General features: G+C 41.1%; 1 protein-coding gene across 1 annotated transcript in view; it reads left to right on the top strand.

Annotated features, from left to right (window-relative positions):
• Nucleotides 1-17,657, top strand: part of TANC1 (tetratricopeptide repeat, ankyrin repeat and coiled-coil containing 1) — a 63,051-nt gene that overhangs the window by 30,163 nt on the left and 15,231 nt on the right. The window contains 9 exon segments of the mRNA XM_032115445.1: nt 4,765-4,866; nt 7,678-7,799; nt 8,746-8,935; nt 11,163-11,420; nt 11,990-12,109; nt 13,123-13,404; nt 14,284-14,435; nt 15,677-15,908; nt 16,918-17,084. Coding sequence (XP_031971336.1) covers nt 4,765-4,866; nt 7,678-7,799; nt 8,746-8,935; nt 11,163-11,420; nt 11,990-12,109; nt 13,123-13,404; nt 14,284-14,435; nt 15,677-15,908; nt 16,918-17,084 — 1,625 coding nt within the window.

A 17,657-nucleotide genomic window follows, 5' to 3' on the forward strand; every position in this document is an offset into this window, starting at 1 on the left:
TAGATTAAAAATGGATTTTTCTGATACTGTTTCACAGTTACAAATTAAAAACTAGAAGTTGTAGTTAATTAATACTAACTTGCACTAATGTTCATGAAAACATTTGTGTTTGAGGGCTTCGTTCTCAGTGCATTCCTGCTTTTCCAGGAAATTTGTCTGCTCTGGCTGATGTTTATCTGCTCCTGCATCTCTGTTTGCTGATCTTATGTTTGTATGATGCGTGGATAAAAATTGGTTTTCATGGTTAAATACTGCATGGAAGAACATTCTGCAGTAAAAAATGCACTATTTAGTATTTTATGGTTTTGGGTAACTGGTGTTGACATTCAGACTGTTTCACAGACTTAGACTCAAGTTGGTGATGTCTAGAGCAGAAAAATGCTACATGTAAGGTAATTTAGTTACAAGTTGTTCTTACTGCTCTTCCTTTCATTGCCCTTTCTGCATTTTTCCAAGTGTGTCTTGCTCTGTAGCTTCAGAGGTGTAATTTTGGGTTTGCTTTTTTGTTCTGATGGCACTTCTGCTTGGCTTTGCTCCTGTGTGAGCCACAAGTATTGCTGTCCTTTGTCATTTCTTTAAAATGTGTTAGTATTTTTCTTGGGACTGGAGTAAATTTATTCCTTCTATTAATGCTTCATTCACTCGCCATCTGGTTATCCATCACATCAAACTGTTGGAAAACCAGCAATCCACCAAAAGTGATCTATCTAATGATGAAAGTATGTTTTAGATTTAATTTTCTTACCTTTCTAAAAAGTTGCACACTCATCGATAGATGGGGCTTAAAATAATCTTAGACTGTGTCTTGTTAAGCAGAAGGTATTGCAAACATTTTGAACAACATAGTAAATTCCAGTAGTTTGCCATTTAGCAGTAGGACCATATGAAAAACAGCAACAACAGCAATAGACAAATTGTAAGGCCAGTTTGTAAATTTACATTCAAGCAGTATATAAGTTCAAACAGAAACTGTTCAATTTAAAATAATGGAAAAGTACTTCCCCCCCCCTTCCTGTCAGACACATTTTTACTCATATGACCATTTGCTAATTTAGAAGGTTGTTTTACATTCTAGGTTGCTTCAGTTTTTTTTTTAGTTTCTCTTCTTTAATTAAAATTTCAGTGATGGTAAAAGAATGTTATGCTTGGAATGATTTCTTCTGTGAGAGTTGTATACTTGTGTAGTTTTCCACTCCAGATGACTCAGGAGGATGCTTTTGCGGGTGTCGATTAGCTGCAGAAGTGCTGTGGGGAGAGCAGTGTTTTCATTCTGTCCCTTTGGATTAAGAGGATTTTGTTCAATCATAGGCATATTTGTTCTGTGCATAATTATCAGTTCTCAGGTGGCCCATGAGAAAAGCACTCAGGTACCTTAACGCTTAGCAAGTTCTCGGGATCTGTTGGGAACACACAGATTGATTGGGAAGTGCCTGGTCCAGGACAGCACTCTGGGTTTGGTGTCTCTTGAAACTGCTGCTCAGAGCTCTGGTGTCCCATCCTGATCCTCTCGCTCTGGCTTGCTGGCCCCGGGTCATCTCCAGGCTGAAGCCTGAGCTTCTCAGTCCCTCCATGCTGGGAGCACAGCCTGTCCCCACAGTTACCAGCGAGTGTCCCTGGCCTGGTGTGTGGGCTCACCAGGACTGCAGCGTGAGAGCAGGTGTGTGCACAGCTCGTGGGGACAGGGAGAGCTGCACAGTCCTTGGGTCAGGGACAGACAGACAGACATACACTGTGCTTTATCTGTTTGCATAGGAGGTGGGAGCTCTGCTCTGTGAGGAGAGCTCAGCATTTACGAGTGTTTCTGGCCCCAGTTCAGTGCTCAACTCTAGCTATAAAAAAAGCAAGGAGAGAAATTACATCTGAAATCACTAGGGAGCTTGAAATCACTGGCATACTAAACCTGTCAGTTCATTTGGAATCAGAAACTTCCTAAACAAAATAGTTAGTTGAGGAAAAGGTGGATAGAAGAGCAGAAACAAACAGAACTAAGAAAAAGTTGTCAGCAGGACAATCCTGGGCAGGGGAGCGGTACATGAAAAACTGTCACAGTAAGTTGAGTTATCTTCTACTACAAAGCTAGAATGGAACACTGTTTGGATTGGCAATCTTACAGGTGTGCAGCTAAATTGGTATTTGTTGTCTTAAAGGGGTAATAATTGATTATAGTCTGATTTAGGAGGCTGAACGAAAAGAATGAAAATACTGATTTATAAGGGATGTTCCAAAAAAAAACGATTGTGGAGTTTAAGATATGAGTGAAAGATGTTGCTCCTGCACTTGAAAAAAATGTTTGCTGCCTTAGGTTAATGATACAATAATGCTTGAACAGAGAAAGATTTCCTTTGAAATCAGTGAATTTCCATCAGTGAATGCCAGAGGTGACTGCTGGGAGAGTCTTGCATAAACGTACAACAGAACTTTAGTACGTTTTGAAATTAAACTTCAATTAAAACTTCTAATTAATAAGCAAATTAATCCTCATACCTGATTCTTGAGGCTAGACTAGGTCAGAGAACTGGTTTCATCTCAGGCTGCAGTTCTGTGCCCTACCCTTGGGAGCTGTGGGGGGCTGTTCCCCCTGTGTGCACTAAGCTGTCTGAGCTCCAAGGTCCTGCGCCTGCATTGGGCAATCCCCAGGATCAGTACAGCTACAGATCCACTTAGTGCTGATGGGAGGGAAAGGATGGAGGTGCACAAGTTACAACGATCTTCTGAGGAATCAGCTCTTCTGCAGTCAAAAAAGCATTAAGAATTACTAGCAAAGCAATAGATGACTTTAAAAATATATAGTTATGGAGTTGTATAAATTGTAGTTTGTCCTCTTTGGGAGGAGACTGGTGTAACTCTGGTGATACCAACTTTAAAAATCTGCAGTAGATTTAGGACAGAGCTAGAACAGGCTGCAGGAGTGACGGTCAGTGTGGAATGGCACTGAAGGAGAAGTCATGGTAATAGACTGGACTGGTATTTGTCCCCCTGGAAAAAAGGCAATTGCATTGAAATGAAGACAGTGTAGTTACTGTGTCCAGCAGTGTTGTGTTCACCTGCAGATATTGCAGGTTGTGAAAGAAAGGCTGGGGTTAGCTCTTGGAAGAAAAATCCATCTAGAGCTCTTAAAGAGCGAGTGACCACTTCTGCCTCCGGAAATGATAAGGCACTTAGCAGTAGTGACGAGAGCACAGCAGGGAGTGTGTTTTCCCTTACTTAGATTCCTCTGCAGTTTGCTGCTGATAAAGCCCTGTCCTGGATGAACCTTCCGTCAGACCTGATTCAGCCATCTTACACTTCTGGAAAAGAGCTGCTGTTCTGCAGATGCAGTTCACATTTAAATGGGTCCTTTTCATCCAAGGATTAATTCATGTGTCCTGTTTTAGATTAGTGCATGAAAATAAATTTACCACGAATTCTCCTACTTGTTCCAATGTTGTATATCAGGTTTGTAGGCACTGTAAGTCATTTCCACAGCAGTTTGTGAGGATCAAAATTCAGTAAAGTGCCTCCTCCATAGCTTAAAGCACAAGTGTTAAACATAGATCCTGAAGATATTTCCATGCTGATCTAATTTTACAACTGCTACACGTTTTGGGGTTTTTTTGTTCTTTTAGAATGAGTGCTTTTGTTGTCCAACTTGGATATGTTTGATTATACTTATGCTTACAGATGACAGGTGTGGACTATTGTCTCCTTAAGGAATGTGATTTTGTTTCAAGAGAATGTGTTTTTAGCTGCTTTTGCCAGGACCAATGCCCCTTATTTTTGTTAGACAGTAGCATTGGAAGAGCCCCCTCTGGTGTTGGTGCCGAGCTGTTGGTGTAAAAAGTGAAATCGACTCAAGAATCTCTACTAGAGACGCAAATATGTGTTCGTGTAGGACTGACACTTCCTGCCCAGTATTTCTTAGCTTAGAAATTAGGTTGTCACCATGTTCCCATATTGCACTTCTAGGTGGAAATCTGAAAGAGCAGATGGGTCCACCCAGATTGTTCTGGGCAAATGATGCATGTTACCCTGTGATGGGGTGGCCAGGCCTTCCCAGCTCTGTGGCACTGTGACCCTGGGAGCCTGAGATCACAGAGGAGAGATGCAACTTGTCCTTAAAAGCAGTCATGAGTCTTAAAGTGCTCAGGCAAATGAGCAAGAAATCAATGTAGTTTTCAGAGACGTAATGTAGCATCCGAGGCTGCTGCCAAAAGGAAAGATAGGATGCTTAATGTGCCACAGCCTACATATAGGGTGAGGTTTTAATAAACAAAGTGTGAGAGAGCTTTGGTGTGCCCTTGAATTCTGAGCCAAGGAGAAGGATGCTTTTTGAAGACCCTAACTGCAGAAGGGGAAAGCCCCTTTATCAAGGGCAATGTGGGACAGTTGGAATCAGGCCCACAGTCCCTCTGCTCCCTGAAGGGGTTTTGCTCTGTTAGTGTGGGAAGTGCAGAGCAGGTGGAGAACAGTTGAGAGCCTGAGGTGTAGTCCTGAGTTACACATCAGCACTGAGGAGGGAGACCAGCTACTGGGGTAGCATGCAGTATGCAGTTTAGACACCACATACATTGGGTTTGTTTTCTAGCAGACTTTGTGTTCTGAAAAGCCCAGAGCCTGTGTTTCTCACAAGAGTGGAAGTGCAGCAGCTCGCTGATCTTTGTGATACCAGCTGTGTGTGTGAGAAATAATTTCTCTGGTTTTTTTACATCATAGAGGATACAGGACATAGGAAGCTTGTGGTCCATCTGGAAAGGGTTAGATACGCTCAGCTCATTCCCATTGCAGGTCCGGTCAGGAAGCCCAAGTATGTGGAAAGCCCCAGAGTGCCAGGTGAGGCAGCCCTGCCGCTGCGGAAGGGGTCGGAGCCAGGAGAGGCCGGCGTGAACGGTGAGTGTCTGCTCGGCTGTCCTGCCACGTCAGCGTCGCTGCCGCTTCACACAGTGTGCGCTAATGAGCTATAGGATGAGAAATTCCATTCTGTGTTGGGAGCAGTGTTTTGCAAGGAGGAGGTGCTTGCCGTTACACCTACCTTATCTTTAGAGCTGTCTGAGTTCTTGGGGCTGGTCATGCACTGCAGGCAAAGTGGTGTCCTGGTGTTGGTTACTGCCACAGAGCAAAGGCCTTCTGGCATTTTTCTGAACTTGTTTTTAATTATAATTTGACTCAAGTGTGTAGCATTGCATTCCTTGCAGTGCTTCATTTTAGAAGTTTTTTAAAAATTTGCTGACAAAGGCGGTAACAGTTAACTCCTGTGTTGGCAAAGCTGGGAGAAGCCACCTCCCTAGAGTTAACTGGCATTCTTGGAAAGTTTCATGTTGGTTTAATCTGACTAGTGTGTGACAGAGCATGGCTTTTACAGTGAATGTCATGACACATATGTCAGTATGTGTCACGTATTTTTAGATTAATGTTTCAGTTTAACTAACCACATTAAGGTCAGTGGATATAACTGATGATGTTCCGGGTGAAAATTCTTTCATTTTCCTTTTGTTTCAGTTTTAAAGGAAACTACGGTTTAAAAAGCCAGTGTTTTCTTTCTAAAATACAGGCACTTTGTAGCAAAAATAGAACTATTTCAAATTTCACCATCCATTTGATATGGTATAGTTACCCTGGTCCCTCTTGTGCCTTCGTCTTCACAGCCATCTTGTGGTGCTGGCATTAAAGTTGTAGGTCCAGCTGGGAAAGCATGTAGTCTTTGTCCCCCTAGTCTGAAGGTGACCATGTTGTGATTTTCCTCCTCTCACGGAGCTGTGCTCTCAGATGGTGAGGCTGCTGGAGATCAGCACCAGGTTCTGGTGTTTAAGGATCAAACAGTGGATGCTGGGTTGAACACCTTAGGCTCTTAGCTTTGATCTCTGTTACTGACTGAATTTGGTACTCTGCCTAACATTTACTCAGACTTGTCAAATATTATAATTTAATAATAATAACAGTAATAAGGTTTGTAATTTTGAGAGAAGAATGAAGATGTTGATTTCACAAACTGTAGTTTCCACGATTGTGACTTAAAGATTAATTGTAATCTTTAAAATGGCTATTTTTAAGAGGAAATATATTTTCCAGGCAAATATTTGAAGGCCTGTTGATTTGTAAAAATTCTGAGATAAAAAAACTTTTGCTATCTACTTTCATAGACTTCTTTCTTTTGGGATTAAGTGAGAATCTGTCTTGAAGAGTAAAAAACCTCAAGCTGTCCGCAAAATTAAGAAATACATGCATTCAAGTAGGCATTGAGCTGGAGCGAAATAAAGACAGAGGATTGACTAGTAAACTGCTCATGTTTGCAAACATTGGGGTTTATGTCACTCATAAAATTAGGCCATTGTTGAAGTGGTGCTATGGTCAGGCTGTTCAGTTACAGTTGTTACAGTTGTTATTTTCTGTATTTCTTTTCCAGTCTGCAGCTTGGGGAAAGATGTGCTGTTTGCAGGTACCACTGAGTGTCAGCTGTGTCTTACATGGTTAGAGACCCACATGCTCCTCACAGAGAGTAAAGATTGTCCTGACACTGTCTGGCTCAGTGACACTGTGAAGGGAAGGCCAAGGGACAGTTCAGCTGGGATTTTTTGTGGGTTCTCCCCTCACCCCAGCTCCTCTCGGTGGTGGTGCGGAAGGTGCTGCAGCTGAGGGTCTTGTTTCTCCTCTCCTAAAATTCATCTGTAAGTCTGGGCACCTACTTCTCTTGCCCACTGAGGCGCTCTATAGCAGTTGGGAATCGTTTGTTGCACAACATCTCCAAAAGTTGAAGTGCTAGAGCTGTTTGGGTGTCCTTGCTGACTCCCAGCAGTGTGGGGTGGCACCAGCAGCCCTGGTGTGCTGGCTGGGAAGTGGCTGTGCAGCTGCTCCTCAGTGTCCCCCTTGGCAGTTCTGGGGTAACAGCTCCTGCTGGGAGCTGGTTCTCCAAGTGGTACAATGATGCTCCTTATTTAATTAGCTGTTTATACCTGAGGATGGGACAGGCTATATATTTTCTTTTATAATAACGGACAAAAGAAATAAATGCCCTGTAAATGTTCCTGTCAGAGCAGATGGTCACAGGTTGGTGGATGATGCCAGACATCTGGCATCAAAGAAGGAAAATAGCTGGAAATGCTTGCTTGTGAGATTCCATTAGCAAGAGTATGTGCCAGGGCAGAGCTGTGCTTGGCTGCTTTTTTTTGCAAGTTGCTTCATTTTGAATTGTTTGTTGTTCTGTCTGTTGGATGCCAGAAGACATTTCAAAGCACTGTACTGATAAAATTAAATATCTTTGCACCAGAAGAGCTGGGACGTTCAGAACTGGTGTCACATCTTTTGCATAGCAAGCAAAACAAAAATGTATGGTACTAGTTCTAGTGTTAACTGTGAGATTACAAAACATCTGTGTTATTAACTTATCTCCAGGTTTTTTATATGACAGAAGTAGAATTTCAGCTTGCCACTAAGCTTTTAGAGCATTGAGCTTAATACTGCTATTAGAAGAATTGTTGTGTTATGTCACTCATCAGTCCAATGATGAACTGATTGCACTTAAACATTTCTGGTTTGACTGGCAGGTGGGTTTTTCCTCCCCTAGATTTGTGCAGTTATGCAGAGGATCCATGACCCACCAGCAATTAAAAGTCAGACGGACAATTTGGTTGTACTTTACTACCTCTTTTAACAGTTTCCAAATATAAGACTCTAACCTTCAACTTTTTTCCTCCCAATCCAAAGCAAAGCCTGACAAAGATTCAAGCTGTTCTCCTGCAGCACAAGAATTGATGACAAGACTGGGGTTTTTACTGGGAGAAGGGATCTCGACTTCTGCTCACATGGAAGAGAAAAGCGAAGTTATGGTAGGATAATGGAATATAATATACTTAATGTTCATCCTGTTTCAGAGAAGACTAGTTATTTCCTCTGTTTGGTAGTTGCAGTCACCTGATACCTCGATACTAAATACCATCTCTTTTAATAGAGATATAGCTATAGAACTGGACTTTAATTTTAACAAGTGTTTGTTTTCAAGAATGCAAGATAAATTTGCAGTTTCAAAAAACACAAACTGGATAGACTTACCATTTCTGGAGGTTAACTCTAATCTGCTGTGACTGTGAATAGCTTCTAGAATTCTCTCTGCTTTTAGTATTTAGGAGGAAATTTTTGCCTTCTGTTTTCAGTGATTTCCAAGAATGGAGAAGGCCAGTGTTTTGTTAAAATGGGAGCATGCCTGGGGAGAGGGGTGTGTTTGTTTCTTCCTGAGAAATTCTGTCAGACAGTCCTTCTCTGTCATTTCGGACTGGAGAGAAGCAAGCAGCTACTATCCACATGAAACTCACCTGCTAACTAAAACTTCACAGTAACTACCAACCTCTGCTCCTTCCCCTTACTCTCTCCACTTTTAGTCCCAGCCCTCCTAAACCTTAGTGCATCAGTTTGGGTCTTCACATTGATAGTGAAAAATTAATAAGACTGCAGTTCCAGATTTTTTCAACTCAAAGAGTAAATACAAGAGGTGGAGGGGAGGAGTATCCAGTAAAGTTTTAAATAGAAAAGAAATCTGCCTGACTGCAGCTCTTTCACTGAACTGTGAAATTCCCTTTTTTCTTCAGCAGTTACTTTTTAAGAGTAATGTGAAAGATTAAGATTCCCAGTCTAGACAAGGCTTTACTTCTTGACATTTTTACTTGAAAAATGGGTTCTTCACTTTGCTCTTATTCTACCTCACCTCAAGGTCTCTAGTTTTCAGCCCAAGTGTCCAGCCTGGTGTGCAGTAAGTGTTTCTTGTTCTTCCCACGGCAGTGTGCAGTTGCGAGCCAAGGAGTGAGTCCCTGTTCCACCCTCACCAGCAGCACGACATCGCCCAGCACCGACAGTCCCTGCTCAACCCTCAACAGCTGCGCTGGCAAAGCAGCAGCCAACAAGGGCAGTCCCTGCGGCACCATCAGCACCCCCAGCTCCACCCTGGAGAGCAAGGACAGTGGGATTATAGGTGAGCATTTTCATTAGCAGTACAGGTAGGAGAAATTACTTTCCTCTTAATTGTACAAGTCTGAACAGCTGCTTTATGTCACTGTGTTCTGTTTACACTGTCTGTGGATCCCATTTTGAAAGATCGAAATCCTGTTCTTGGCTATAACAGCTGCTGTTGTTAGGTGTGCATTTCGCTTCTTTTGTTTTCCTGGTGCAGTTCTAATTTCTCCACTTTTTCCTTTGAAATAATTAATTTCCTCTGGTTTTCTCCATTCCTTGTTTTCTCATGCCTTTTTTCTTTTCCATTCTAGAGGTCTTAACAGTGCTTTTCATAATGGTGAAGCACAGCAGAGCTTGAAGTTGGTTTAATTTCCAGCTTAGGAAACGATAATTGATGTGATTTCTTATGAGAATAGCCTAAATGAAACTGTTTCAAAACACTGCAGACTTTTGAGTAACTGGCATGAAAATGAAGCTAATATGGAACATTGTGGAAGAGATGAAATTGTGTGATCCTCTGTTAAAAGATGGCTGAGTTGAAGGTATATGTGCATCTTGTGTGGGGAGTCACTGACCATTGGAGGCAGCCACCCTCTCAGCCCAACTGTTACAAGCTCCTTGTACCAACCAGCTCAGTATAAATAATTTTTACTGATCAGTTACCCTAAGAGACATTGTTTGTCATGGGTCAAAAGACTCCTGTATAAAACTTCAGTGTTTCAGTTGAAGAAAATGATTCTGTGTACTCCTTCCATGTCAGATTGGTATGTGGTCAGCTTCGTGTAGGATCTAGTTTTGAGATAGCATGAACACCTTGATGCAAAGGAAAGGATATCGCAGAATTGTTATTTTTGGGAAAAGAGCACAAATGTAGATACTGATATGAACATACTAGCCATGGTTGACAAGCTTGAAATAGTCCAAGAGTATGTCCATGTTCTCAATAAGGTCAGAATGGCCTCATGTTTGTTTAGAATAGTGTACTGGCATGACAACATCATTATTGTATAATCTTGTAAGTACCAGTATTTTAAAGAAGGTATTTTAGAACAGTGATAAAAGTTGCTTATTGACCTACTGAAAAGGAAGGATGAGTGTATGAGTGCAAGAGCAGGGGGAACTCCCTTGTGTTCCTTCAGTCAAGTACGTGCAGTTCATGGCTGCGGGACTGCATGAAAATCATCTGCTGCTCTTCTGCAGAGCTCCTGTTCATGTCTCAAATCCCAGGAAAATTTGAACACCCTCTGTCTCTTGGCTACCCAGGGCAGCATACCTTATATCTCTAAAGGCATGAAACCAAGAAGGGAAGGAAGAAGCACCTTTCTGCTAAGTGACCTGTGCTTTTGGTTTTTATATGCAAGTATGTTTGTGCATTCAAATCTCTTATTAGCACATGCGCATTTTAAATTACACTTAGCAAGTATATGTTTTCTAATGTCTTTGGCAGGGTTCATCCACCCATGAAAATATGTTGCGCTTTCATGCTAGTTATGTGGGCCTCCTTTGTATTTCTACTCCCACTATTTTTTCCAGACCAGCAGACTGATGGGAAATCAGTCTTTTCTCCATTTTCCTCTTTTTTACTTACAGTTCAGGTTTCCTTTAGTTTTCCAGTCTTTTACTGCTGTAACTGAATTCTTCTTTGCTTCTATTGAGTTTGACATAATAGTAGTAAAGGCAGGTTTTAATCCTCAGCAAGGAGCTAAGTAGGAGAAAAGATTGGGCTGCTGGCCAAAATTAATGCTTTGCTGGATCCTTGCTGCTGTGTCAGTATGGAAATCTTGAGCACCCAGGTTTCCTTTTGCTGCGTTTCCCTCCAAGAGGAATCAGAGTTCTAAAGATTTAATGCTTCAGGAGGAACCAGATTTTTTTGATGCAACAATAAAAATGAAATAAATTTGTCATATTGACGTACAATCTAAGTGTGTGCAGAGATTAATGGAGTGCCCGAAAAGTTGGGTTTTTTTCTTCTACTGCCTCTAAATTGTATGTCCATATTATTAGTATTTCTTAGAATACAAGCTGTTGAATTGAAGCATCCAATCTTATATTTCTTATGAGTGTGAGCCTAAGCTGGAAGAATTCAGAGTTGTACGAGTACCTCACCATCCTGCAAGGCTGAAGCTGCAGACCTATGAACAACACTGAAATTTTGTCATTTATGTTTCACAATGCCATTTGAGAATGAAAATTCTAATGTGTAATATTCTTCTGACTTTACTTGGGTTTTTTTTCCTCTTTTTCAGCCACTATAACAAGTTCGTCAGAAAATGATGATCGTAGTGGATCCAGTTTAGAATGGAGTAAGGATGGGAGTCTCAGAGCTGGAAAACATCAAGGCATCAGTCGTGACCGAAGAACAGATAATTGTTCACCAGTTGCAGAAGAGGAAGCCATTGGATCTTCTGAGAATTTGCCAAAGGAAGTACCAACAGGAGAGGGTCCCCTTCCTTATGCTCAGAGTTCTGGCTCTTTAATAATGCCTCGTCCAAACTCTGTTGCAGGTAAAGTCCTGAGGTCAAAACCAAGGATTTTCTTAATGATAGGACATTTCTTTTGAATCTTTGTCGTTAGTATAAAAGTATCTCTATAGGATAAAAACAAGCCTATGTTCTGAACTGAACAGATGAACGTTACCTAAGTTGTTTAACACCTTCATCCAGAGGGCTGTAACTGTGCTTTCTGGTAGGTATTGACTAGGTCAGGACTTTTGAAACACTTCAAAAGTCTACCAGTTATTCCAGGACTCTGCCTGGTGACACGTATTGTATTAGCAGGTATTACCTGAACCTGTTCTAACGCTTCTGACGTCGCTGTGGTTGTTCCCACAGTAAAAAAGGAAACTCTCTCAATGGGAGAACTGAGTGCCATTTAAATGGGGAAAAACCCAATTAAATCTTAGTGAACTTGAGTGAAATGCATTTTGTAAATGTTACAACATGAATGACTTTGTTGCTATTGTCTAGAAAAACTTCTCTGTAAGTAACATGTGGATGAAGAACTGTAGTAAATAATAACACTCTTTGTAACTTGTGTTGAGAGAAAAATAAGCTTCAGTTCTTTAATACTCTAGCAACAAGTTCAACCAAATTGGAAGATTTGAGTTATTTGGATGGACAAAGAAATACTCCTTTACGAACTTCAATTCGCTTGCCTTGGCACAACACCGCTGGTGGAAAAGTGCAGCAGGAAGGTAAAGGCAGAGATACTTACACCTGCATCTGTCTAGCACAGTCATACAGTCCTTCAGTAGTTTGGAATGTGAATGCTCTGTGATCAGGTCAGCCCTGTCCCACAGTGTTACTGTAGAATGCTCCTGACAAGTCACTGCATATCTGCGAATAAGATGCTTACTTACTCTTTCCTGCATTATGCTATGGTTTCAAGACTGAATTTGTGTGCATCTGTTACAAGCAATAACAATAAAACCAGAAAAATTTAAGTAAACTCCTAGTAAAACTGGTCTTGAGGATCGTATGTAGATACTATGCTGCCCTCTTCCATTTATGGCTTTTCACGGTCATAGGTTAATGCTGAAACAGCAGTTGTGTAACAATACATTTGACTAAGGAATCTTTAGAGCATTTTATTGGTGAATATTATTATCCCTGTAAATTTTAATGTATTTTATGGAATCAAACCGGAATTTTTCCCCAAGTCATCAGGTGTTTCCCAGATGTATAGATCAAAGTAATCAAAGGTGTAACTTCTGATCCTGTGACTTGAAAAGTATAGAAAAACAAGGCAGTAGGTTTTTTGGTATTACTTTAAGGGGTTTTTTTAAACAGAAAAATTATGTTATTCTCTGTACCTTTTTCTGTTTCTCTGTAAATGTCTTTACAGATTTGAAGACCTAACACTGAGATGCTCAGCACATAGTTCACTCTAAAAAATGCTTCCCCATTTGTAGAATTATTAATGCATTTTTAAGAAAACTTTTTGGATTCTACAACTTACTATCCAGTTCAATTGTAAAAAAATAATCAGATTATACCTGTAGCTTCTTTCCTCTACAATTTAATTCATGCAAAAATTATGGAGATTACCTGAACTGAGGCAATCAGATGTTATTGTTTTCGTGATGAAATGTCTGATTATGACTGATAGTAACAAGGCTTCTAAATGATGTTACCTTCTGAAACCATGCTGCTTGATTGCATGTCAAGTTTCTTCTAATAAACTTTCCTCCCTGACATGTCTTTTCAGCTCGTTTCATCCCTTATAAGCCTCAGGACATTTTGCTGAAGCCGCTGTTGTTTGAGGTGCCAAGCATAACCACAGACTCGGTGTTTGTTGGAAGAGAATGGCTGTTCCACGCCATTGAAGAAAAACTGCAGAATCCTGACCCAGCAGAGAACAAGGGAGCTGTCATTACTGGAAATGTGGGATTTGGGAAGACTGCAATCATTTCACGGCTGGTGGCACTCAGCTGCCATGGAAGTCGCATGAGACAAATAGCTTCCAACAGCCCTAGTTCATCTCCTAAAAGTATGTTCCTTTTCTGAGTAATGGTCTGGGTTACTGCTGACATCAGGAGTCACATGTTTGCTTTTCTGGCTTAAGGTAGTCAGTCAGGCCTCATCAAGTCTTTGGCAAACATTTTTTTCTTCCAATGAGCAAAGGAAGGAGTTAAAATTTTGTGTTCTGACAAATACCTTCAACGTGATACAATGTGGGTTCAGCCCATCAGAGAGGTGGTATCACAGAGGCAGTGTGCAGGATCTCTTCCTCTTGTCAGGCAGTGTGTACCCCAGACTCTGAGGATGTGACTGCAGCATCTTTGTCTCTCATGAGTTTGGAAAGGGACCAGTGAGTGTTTCTTTCCTGCTGTGTATCCGCTTTGTATGCTTTCCATAGAATTTTTGTAGAGGTGAGAATAAAGCTATGGAGAAACCCCTTGTGTCTTCTACTGGGATCCAAAGCATCCTGTCACCAGACCAGTCCAGTGCCTACATTAACTGGACGGATGATGAGACTGTTATTACTGCTCCTTTCCCTACTGACACTTCAAATATCATTATTACTAATAATAACAATGATAAATTTCCCAAGAGTTCAGTCATATATTAACTACTAGTTTAAATGAGGCATTGTATGTGTAATTTTCTGAAGGAAACTCTGCACATCAGCATGGTTGTGCTTTCAGTAATTCTATAGTTTTGATCTGAAAGTCAGTTGAGTTGTTTTAAAATTGTAAAGTTGCAAATGTGTGCCTGTATTTATCAGACTAGTTGCAGGCTTCCTTTAATGGTATTGCTCAGTTTCAATTTTTACTCCAGCAGTAAGATAAGCTGTGGTGTTTTCCTAAAAAGCAATCTGCTTTCAGCAAATTTGGTCTCTTTTGTATTTGTTGTCTTTTAAAAGCAGGTGGTGACTCCTGTCAGGAGATTCCCTTAAGCCAGTTATCCCCATGTGCCCCTCCGTCAGGTGACACCAATACAATGAAGACTCTGACTTGTCCTGGTACTCCCGAACACAAACCCCAAACAGGGGATTCTGTGAGATGCCTCGCTTCAAAGGTAAGTTTTCACTTCCTAGTAGATGTTCAGTGTGTTAGAACGCTCTAACATGGGGGTCAGTTTGCTTTGCAGAGCGCCCCGGGAGGCAGTGGGCAGTGCTGGAAGAGGGGCAGCACCTGGGCACCTCTGCATGATGGCTCTGTTTGGCTGGTGAAACCAGCTACCTGCCTCTTGTACCCATCAGGTGATCACCTGAATCCTGCTTGGTCCTAGGAAGAGTTACCTGAACAATTTCTCATCAGTTTTGTGTGGGTGTGGGAGGTTGGGATCCTTTCCTTACCAAAGGGGCTATATGTTCTCTACAGGGAGATGCTCAGTGCTCCCAAAAGCAAAATTTGGGGGGGGTGGGGAGGTAAAATGTTTGGGTTTTGTATAATCCATCTATATGCTATGATACAGGTTGAGTCTGAATGTAGTTTTATTTTCCATAGTCTGAGAGTCTGAAGTCTTTTTGTATTAGATTACTATGTTAGGTGTTTTATTTTTTGCCTAAATAGTAAAATCAATGATCATCTGAACTGCATCTTTTATATGAATAATTGTAGGGAAAACATGAGATCTTTATGCAGTATTTAAAGTGATACATATTTGTTTGAAGCAGTGTTATGAAAACCACTGAAGTACAGGCTTCTTATTCACTGTGAACACCATGTTTTCCTTGTGGTTTGTTTTGGGTTTTTTTTTTTTCCCCCAAAGAAATATGGGTTGTGTCCTGGTTTATTTTTAAGTAATACACAGCTTTGGAATAAAGCCAGTTGTTGTATTTCTCCATTTGCTTATGTAAGCATGTCTTTCTTTAATAGCTGTCTGTCATTTACTTTTGCCTGATGATGATCAAATTAGTCCTTAGGTCGTTACAGTGTGGGACATAGTGTTGTTAAATTACAGCTGCTAGGTTACCCAGTCAAACCCTCAGGTTACTTTTCTTGTGCTCCTTAGTTAATCAGCTGCTTGGCCACTGTATCAAATGTCCCAAACTCAAATTGTTACATTTTCCTGTCAGAATCTGACACTTCCATTTCTTCTCCTCTCTGCGTGTCCTGCAAGGTCAAAAACACAATTCATTGCCTTCCTCCCTGTGTTTGACACGGGCCATCACAGATTGTTACAGCGTGGGATCTAACACTGAAAAGTATTTTGTAGTGGAGAGGGAAATTTAATAGCACTCTATCATAACTGCACTAACTAGTAATCAACCAAAATACTGAAAGGGTAGTGCTTTTTATTTTTCAATTCTGCAGGTCGTTGCTTATCACTACTGCCAGGCTGACAACACGTACACATGTCTTGTCCCTGAATTTGTACACAGTGTGGCAGCTTTGCTTTGCCGCTCGCATCAGTTAACAGCATACAGAGATCTCCTCATCAAAGAGCCTCACCTGCAGAGCATGCTGAGCCTGAGGTCTTGTGTCCAGGATCCAGCAGCAGCTTTTAAAAGGGGAGTGTTGGAACCACTTTCAAACCTCAGGAGAGGTACGTTAAAAAGGAAGTGATTTGGAAATGGAATCTAAACTGCATAAAGAGTGGAGAAAAGTATTAAAAATAAATAAAGCAGAACATTCCTGGAGAAGGGGATTCCTTAATTGTGCTAGTTGTTTGTAACAATAATAGATAGATTTTGAACAGTTGATTCATGTTTTAATTAAAATTCTGTGAAACTTACTAAAGGTCATGGAAACCTTACTTTTTTGCCAGAAAACTGAAAGATAGCTGTTAGCTTGAAGTTAAGGCTGGCACATTCACATTAAAGGATTTTGTTTTAAGATGCATTTAAGTTTTGTCATATACTTTCTCTTTTAATTTTCTGGGCCTGAACATCTGCAAAGTGGATGTGGGTTTTGCTTGCTTTTAAAATGGATGTGGCAGTTTTCCAAGAATCACAGAATCTCCTGAGCTGAAAAAGACCCACCAGGATAATCCGTCCAGCTCCTGGCCCTGCCAAGGATACCCCAACAGTCCCACCCTCTGCCTGGCAGCGCTGCCCAAACGCTCCTGGAGCTCTGGCAGCCTCGGGGCCGTGCCCATTCCCTGGGGAGCCTGGGCAGTGCCCAGCAGCCTCGGGGGGAAGAACCTTTTCTGATATCCAACATAACCCTCCCCTGATACAGGTGCAGCTATTCCCTCGATTATGGTGTGTAAAAGAAAGCATGTAGAAACATGATGTTTGTATTTAAAAAAAACCCTGGCAAACTCCTTTTGGAAACAGCTGCTTCCCAGCATATGCCAGCTTGAGCAGATACCTGATCTGTGGCAGAATGGGGGGTTGCCTACATATGAACAGAGCACATCATTCCTGTTAAAACTGTTTTTAATCTCCCAATGTTGTTTTTAATCTTCTAAATAATGCTTAAATGCCATAAGATGTATCGGTGTGCATAAAGATACATTTTTGTTTCTTGGCATTCAGAATTTGAGCATAAAGATGTGTCACTTAATAGGAGAATGTGTTTTTATCCTTTCCTTTTCTATTTTCAAATTTCAGAGCAGAAGATTCCTGAGGAAGACTACATAATTTTGGTAGATGGTTTAAATGATGCTGAATTTCATAAACCTGATTATGGTGACACCATTTCTTCGTTTATCACAAGTATAATCTGTAAATTTCCTCCCTGGCTGAAGCTCATTGTGACTGTAAGAACTAATTTCCAGGTAAAAACACCTTTCAAATTTTTCTTACCCTCCTAAACCAAATGATCATTTATATTGGTGCAGCTGCATTATTATGAAAAATACTGGGTTTAGAGGAACTTAAAATAAAGTCTCTTGGATTTTTTCCTTCCTTCCTTCCTTCCTTCCTTCCTTCCTTCCTTCCTTCCTTCCGAATTCCTTCCGAATTCCTTCCGAATTCCTTCCGAATTCCTTCCGAATTCCTTCCTTCCGAATTCCTTCCTTCCGAATTCCTTCCTTCCGAATTCCTTCCGAATTCCTTCCTTCCGAATTCCTTCCGAATTCCGAATTCCTTCCTTCCTTCCGAATTCCTTCCTTCCTTCCTTCCTTCCGAATTCCTTCCTTCCGAATTCCTTCCTTCCTTCCTTCCGAATTCCTTCCTTCCTTCCTTCCGAATTCCTTCCTTCCGAATTCCTTCCGAATTCCTTCCGAATTCCTTCCTTCCTTCCTTCCGAATTCCTTCCTTCCTTCCTTCCGAATTCCTTCCTTCCGAATTCCTTCCTTCCGAATTCCTTCCTTCCGAATTCCTTCCTTCCTTCCTTCCTTCGTATCTAT

Source organism: Corvus moneduloides, chromosome 7 (assembly GCF_009650955.1).
Source record: "Corvus moneduloides isolate bCorMon1 chromosome 7, bCorMon1.pri, whole genome shotgun sequence".
NCBI lineage: Eukaryota > Metazoa > Chordata > Aves > Passeriformes > Corvidae > Corvus > Corvus moneduloides.